This window comes from Rhipicephalus microplus, chromosome 3, assembly GCF_043290135.1.
Source record: "Rhipicephalus microplus isolate Deutch F79 chromosome 3, USDA_Rmic, whole genome shotgun sequence".
NCBI classification, from domain to species: Eukaryota; Metazoa; Arthropoda; class Arachnida; order Ixodida; family Ixodidae; genus Rhipicephalus; species Rhipicephalus microplus.
This window is the reverse complement of record NC_134702.1, coordinates 39,567,704-39,574,894: the sequence shown is the minus strand read 5'-3', so window position 1 is coordinate 39,574,894 and position 7,191 is coordinate 39,567,704. Positions and strand designations below refer to the sequence as shown.

The 7,191-nt window shown below is 47.3% G+C and overlaps 1 protein-coding gene across 2 annotated transcripts in view; it reads left to right on the top strand.

Annotated features, from left to right (window-relative positions):
• The window catches only part of LOC119161809 (uncharacterized), a 24,650-nt gene extending 17,751 nt beyond the window's left edge, over nucleotides 1–6,899 (top strand). For both annotated transcript variants that reach the window (XM_037414324.2, XM_075889279.1), the window contains 4 exons: nucleotides 1,504–1,608; nucleotides 4,217–4,260; nucleotides 4,943–5,036; nucleotides 6,207–6,899. In XM_037414324.2, coding sequence (XP_037270221.2) covers nucleotides 1,504–1,608; nucleotides 4,217–4,260; nucleotides 4,943–5,036; nucleotides 6,207–6,499 — 536 coding nt within the window. In that variant the 3' untranslated portion in view covers nucleotides 6,500–6,899. The remainder of the gene's footprint in view (nucleotides 1–1,503; nucleotides 1,609–4,216; nucleotides 4,261–4,942; nucleotides 5,037–6,206) is intronic.
• Nucleotides 6,900–7,191: the final 292 nt, after the last annotated feature.

Here is a 7,191-nt window from a genome sequence, read left to right as displayed (position 1 = left end):
GCTTTGCGGCGATTTTTCTTCCCAGATTCAGTGATTCGAGGTGGTCGGAGACGCTTGCTTAAGCGAAGCTTGTGCTGAGTTACAGATCTCGATAACGGTGGGGGCGTGGTTAAATTGAGGACGACGCAGCGAGCAACAGATAGAAAAATGGTAAATGTAACCTTGAGAGAAAAGAAGAGAGCACGGTGGATTAGAGAACAAACGGGGGTTAAGCATATCATAGTTGAAATCAAAAAGAGGAAATGGACATGGGCCGGACATGTAGCGCGTAAACAGGATAACTGCTGTTCAATAAGGATAACTAACTAGATTCCCAGAGGAGGCAGGTGGGTTAGAGGGAGTCAGAAGGGGCAGATGAGATTAAGAAGTTTGTGGGTATTAATTGGAAGCAGAAAGCACAGGACCGAGTTAACTAGCGGAACGTAGGAGAGGCCTTTGTCCTGTAGTGAACGTAGTCAGGCTGATGATGATGATGATGACGACGACGACGACGACGATGATGATGATGATGATTTGGTGGTGGTGGCGGGGTACGCAAAAGTCTACTGCCGCCGAGCGTACATAAATGCGGCACTTGCGTATTTGTACGCGCCGTTTACCAATAATTCTATCGATCGTGCGCTTGTCGGCGATATACTGTTCCTGACGTGGCAATCTTATCGTTTATAGAGGTGACCTGACATTTCACGTTGCCATATTTAATCCTTGCTTAGAGATGAACGCATGACCATCGCTGTCGCCAGAAGCAACTGGATTGTACTGGTGCTGAGGTCGCAGATGAAGGTTTATGGAGGCAGAAAAGATCAGAGACCATTGCGCAGTGCAACAGAACATATAAGAAAGAAGGAAGGAAGAGAAAGAGAGAAAGCTAATACGCCAGACTTGCCCATGCAAAGTTGTGATTGCCCCAGTTTTCCCAGAGGCCGAAGTCTCCGGAATTCTTATTTACTGAGCACAGTAGTGTTGGTGGTCTGAATTAATTACTAAGCCGTCGTTAACATCTCTGCAATGTCGTCAATGCGCTTCTCCGGGTTTCAGTCCTCGCCAGTTGATAAACTTCAAAGCCTATGTGGGCAACTAAGGTTTTTTTGAAGCGCATCGCTTTCACTACGGCTACAAGTGTAGTCCGACACCTTTCTTTCGTGCAGGACATACGTGCTTAGCAAACATCCACATTAGCTTTTAGCGCACAAGAGTGGAAGCTTGGGCTAGTTGGTGAGTAGTCATATTTGCAAGATGTTTCAGCGCGCGAACAAAGGAAAAAAGGACAGGGTAGACAAAAAGAGCGCTGTACAGCGCTCTTTCTGTCTACCTTGTCCTTTTTTTCTTTGTTCGGCTGCTGAAACATCTTGCAAATATAGCTTTTAGCGCTTTGTTGCTTTGCACAGCTTTACAAGATAGAACGTATCTTACGATCGTGCGCGGTAGGTGTAATGAATGGAAACCAACACGGCCCATGGTGTGTTAAACTGCCACAGTGAGCTTGTTTTACGGTGCGTGCAGGTGCTCCCGGAAGAGACGGTTCTCCGGGTACAGTGGGTGCTCCTGGACCTGCTGGACCTCCCGGACCTCCGGGACCTCCCGGCCTAGCATCGACAGTAAGTCATGGTAAGAATATTTCTTTGCCACATGGCGTCATCATTTGGAGATGCGACGTACCTTCGCCATATATGTGCACCATTGGCAAGGAAAAAAACACACTCGGCTAACAGTAAATTAGAGGAACACTGAAAATATTATAAGGCATTGCAGAAGAGACATTGTTAACATGTTTGGCACGCAGTGTTGATGCCTTTTGCACACCGGAGCCAGAGAAATTGTACGGAATGTTTTGGTTTGATCTTACAGTCTCTACCACAATGGACACTATCATAACGAGTGTACCCAATGTGTCTACCCAGTTCACTGAGATTGTGAACACTGCGCTGTGCGTGCGGGTGAAATTCCAGTCATTGTCACGAAACGACACAGCGCTATGACATTCGACATAGATTATGAAGACACGAAGACAGGCGCCGTCTCAACTAATCTTTGTTCGCTTCGGCAGAGTCGGTACACACTTTCATACCCACGAGTGGTCACACAGCATAAAGAACATGAAAAAAGAAATGCTGCAAAATTTGCGTATCCAAGTACAAACGTTCTTTTTCTCCAGGGTGATAGATGGAAAGCTGATACATGAAATTTTCTATTATGCATGTGCAGAGCCTTCTTTATTTCGCGAGTTGTCTGGTCCCGATTCCTGGCGATGTTATCTTTCCTGAATTAAGGAGCACACCCGCCCTCCCTGCTATATGCAGCCGTATGCGATCGGCCACCAGCACGAGTCTTTGCCTCGTGTTCTTTTTATCTAACTCTCACTCACTTTCCGGGCTGCCTTATGCAAAAGAAACCTCTCCGTCACGAAGACGCTGCAGAAGTGGTTTCTGTCCGTTCTCGTGAGAATTTCGTTGTCGTGAAAATGGAAGAATGCGCACACCGATTACTTAGAGCAACCGAAATTCGCTGATCTTGCTATGTTTCAATTTGCTTTGAACGAACTTGCTTGCCTTTCTTGCGTCTTATTTCTCTCCTTCTCGTCATCGCTTCCTCGTTCTCGTCACGCCGGCAACACTGCGCCTAAACAAAGCGCGAGAGATCTCGGCATGCTCCAGAAAAGACGCGCGACGGCAAGCCCTTAGGCAGTATACATAAGGCCCCTCCGCATGACGACTTTTTTGGGCGTTGTCACTCGAGGCTTCATGTACCGACGTAGTCGCCAACAAAAGCTAGTTGGTTGGTGGTCCCTTAGTGACCTGGCGCAACCCACCGTCGGATGTCGGCCACAAAACAGACCCGTTGACAAAAAAAAAAAAACTGCGAAAAAAAAAGTCTTGTTGCCATTATCATCTGACCGAGTGTAAACGGATATGATTGCGCTGACGTTTGCTGGCGGAAACACATGTGTTCAACTTGTTGAATAAACAGTGCTGCAATTTTCGAACTTCTGGGTTCCCAACTAGCTCATAGATTGAAGAAAATGTCGCGGATTGCTACTTCAAACTTCTGTTGCTGCGTGAGTGCTTCTTGAAATATCTTCGTTCTTGAGAGGGGGTAACAAATGCATTGAACTCTTATGTATTGTCGTGTTCAATGCATTGAAATGCATTGAACACGACTAGAGGAGATTGTGCAGTACTCCCTAGGCGCAGTCATCTAGTGGCCGGGGTTCTGTGGTTTGCACCGCAACGTATCTACTTTCTCTTATTTTATTTGGGGACCTTCGATGGAAAAAATTTGGTCTGCCTGCCTGCCTGCCTGCCCTTAACGATACCTCAAACGTCACCAAACGGCCGACCCCCTCCACAGCACCCACAAATATTGCTCAAGGTTTAGCGTTGATAGTTGTGCGATTGTCAATCAAAAAGCAATTATTACACATGCCTGAAACGCCATAACAACACTTCTAAGTTTTTTTATGTCTGTCTTTATACTAGAAGAGGCACACACAAGTAACTCTAAAGACTGTGTAGCGTTTAACGCGCTGCGGTGACAGTGCAACGCGATTGTTAAGAAGGTGTTTCCAACATTTTGTCACGACGGCTCGGTGGTGGCACCTGCCCGTCACTTTGCATTCTACATCCTATCACCTCCGGGACTGACGCGCATTTTTCTCCGGGGGCGCGCGCCTTCGTTTTCAAAGATAACTGCTGGATGGCGCTCGTGTCTAACGTGCGTCGATGCGCTCCTTCGCCTCTGCTACACGATCGAGGCATTCTAACGCAGCCCCTCCGCAATACCATTCACCAATTTTCTTGCGCAGAACACCAAACAAACGTTGTGCTCACTCTTTTAAGACGCAAAACTATCGTTTTTCGACGACATTTGCAGTGTAACATGCTGATTTGGGACGAATGCTTTAAAAAAATTTGCCTTCTTGCTGATGCGTGCACAAATTACTCACAGCTCATTAGGCACAAAGAAAACTATCCTAATGCATATCCGGACAGTCACAATTTTCAATCCATGGGACAATTCACGAACTTCCTGGTTTTTCTTTCTCTTTTATTTGTCCCTGCACTGTTCAGAGTTTGACGCTCGTATCAACTTGTCACATTCAGAATCCAAGCGCAGAGTTAAATTATTTAGTTAGTTGGTCGCTTCTATATCGAAATTCATAGACTGGTGCTTCGAGGTGTGCAGATATACCCACTATATCTTTTTTTGTCGAACGCAGCTGAAGGAGACCCCAGGGACTTCGTCAGTCACCGAAGTGTCATGGTAAGCCTCCACCTTATAAGCTTCGCGTTGTCGCGTGGACTATCCGCGAGCACCATCGCGAGCACCATCGTTGAGTAGCTTCTACTGGTGCGAAAATTTGAATTATTTTTTTCGAGAAAAAAATGAAAACTTCCCGCCATTAGGCCCGTATGATATGCAGCTAGTAGATTTAAGTCGACACGGTTTTGTGCTTTAGTGTGTTGTTAGTGTTCTTCGATGCCTTTAGCAGATCCTTTGTCCTCAAAACTCCCTCGCAAGTAAGCCATGGTCACGAACGCTGCCTGAGTCGAGGCAAGCTAGACATGCCTACAATGTTGGCTAATAAAATAAAGTAAGATAGCACGCTATACAACGAGAATCATTACAGATGTGGACAACGCAAAAACACGCACTCGATTGAATATTGACACAAGAAGTCAGAAATTGATCCTCAAGAATACTGCAGTAATTGTAATATAACCTCATTAGAACAAGCAATGCCGAGTGGTTGTTTGCGGAGGTGCCATTTCGAAAACAAATTCTGTCAAAGATAATCAATACAATTATGGTCACCGCCGTATTAATGATGAAAATCGTAAATGTACACGATTTACGCAAATAGTATATAACTCTCATTGTATGAATGTAGCTTTTTTTCTTTTAAAAAGTGGCACCACGTCAACATTGCGTAAACTCTTTTCAGGGTGTTCTGGAAACAGTGTCGAAGCTGGCGAACGACCTCTCTGACCTCGACGAACGTGTGGACAGGCTCGAGCGAGCCCTGAGAAGACTCACAGGTGAACAAGCGCGAACGTGGCTGCAGTGCCAAGATCTATAACTGCATCCGTCAGTTGTCCCATGCAGACAACCAACTTCCGCCAGATGGCCACTTTCCGTCGTAAGCTTTGCTCTAACGTAAAGTTAAAAGCCGAACACCAAGGGGTCACGTCATTGTGGTACTTGATTGTTTAAAAAAAGATTACGCCATCTCCCGCTAAAGGCAATCACGTGTAGATGCGAAGCAGCGGGCGCCCACGCTTACACTGGCGGCGACGTTGACGCTGGCGCTCATCGCGGCGCTGCGCAAGAGATAAACCTGGAGAGGCGTTAAGTACGCAGTGATGGACCAGTGTTTCCTACTGGAACATGCCAATCGCTGCTGATGCTCAGCTAGAGACAGAAAACTCCGATTGGACACAAAGGCCAGCAGTCCGCTTTTAGTCAACGCGCACGCTGCGAATTTTTACTGTTAGCGCACAGGAGACATCTACCACCGGCATTATGTTGGAGGTAAAGATCCAGTGCATGCATATACGGGGTGGCCAGTCAACGGTTGTGCTGCGCGACCAGTCAGTTTTTTCAATCAAGAAACTCGCTAGCAGATGCTGCATGCGTCGGCGTTGTGACGCGAGAGAGAGGGAGGGGACGCGCGTGCGCAATGGCGGTGTGAACGCTACGGTGAGGAATAACTAGAGGAAAGGGGGAGCAAGCGTAGGCAAGCAAACCCTCCTTGCGTCTGCGTTGCGGGGCGAAAAGGGAGGGAGGACGTAGGAGAGGAGAGAGAGAGAGGGGACGCGCATGCTCAATGCTGGTGTTAACGTTGCTGAGAGGGATGCCTAATGGAGAGAGAGAGGGGGAACGATTGTCACAAGAAGGTGGTAAGAGATAAGGGGAGAGATTAACGCGCAGCTGTTGGAGAGGAGAAAGGGGAGAGCTGCCCCTGTGTAGTGTGAGTTCAGACGACGCTGGCGCCGCCGGATATAGGGCCGAGCATGAGATGCTTCTCATCTAAAAGAATTAAATATGCTTAGACTAAGTGCACGCTAAACAACTCCAGGTGGCCAAAAATTAATCCCAAGTATAACCATCATAGGACGAATTACAAATATATAATTGTTTTGCAACGCAAATTTCCAGAAGCCGATTTTCGTGAGCTGATACCAGCGTCCTCGTTTCCACGTGCTCAGATCTGGACGGAGGCACTCTGGGCACTGGCAACGTGGATTTGGGACCGGCGTTTACGGACTCTTACGACGGCGACCACCCGTTTGAGAGTAAGGCCCCCGGTCCGTCAAGACCACCCGTGGCCTACGAGGACGTGGAATTCGATACGGACGTTACCCCCGACTTGCGACCTGCGACGTCTGCTGGTGATGCGCCTTCTAGGCCTAGCGTTGCATATGGAACGTCGGTGACTGGAACGACGAATGATCCGGTAGATAGAGGTCCGGCGTTGACAGTCGGACACAAGCATCTCTAGCAGACGACACAATCGACGATGATAAAAACAGAAACAAAACAAACAAACAAATCAAACTAGCAGACCGACGTACCCAATCTGGCGTCAGCATTCATAGACGTCGTCAAAGTGAAATAACCAATCGCATTGGCAACATCATGGCGTAACTGTAACAGACGCTTGCTGAAGAAAGAGGATTTGAGTTAAAACGTACGTACGAAGCTGTTGAGGCGCTATCATTTTTCTTTTTTGTAAGCGGCGGCTTCTGTTTGCGTTCACCTTGAACGCTTAGCTCGGAGTGTTTGAAAAACCTTACATGCTAATTTTTTGCTTGGCAAGTGAGCGAGCTTTTGACTCATTTCAATATGCGTGACGTTAAAACGGCTCACAAGTTCTGGGCCATGCCTAATTGTCAGTCGGATGGTGACGTCACCCAACTCGGTCACAGTTTCTACGACGAAGTTATAGATTAGGCACTGTGTTGGAGAGATGATTCGGTAGGTGGTGAACATCGCGACTTGTCCGCGCGTCATACTTAAGCTTTCAAATTTCCCGTAATGATTTCGGCGACTCATCTTTTCCACATCCTGTCGCTCAGGCATGCCAACTTAAGCCTTGCGACAATCGAAAACTATGCCGACAGCCTCAAGGGAAATACGCGGTAACACAAGATTGAACCCACGAGCATTATCGCACTGACGTGAACGTTCACA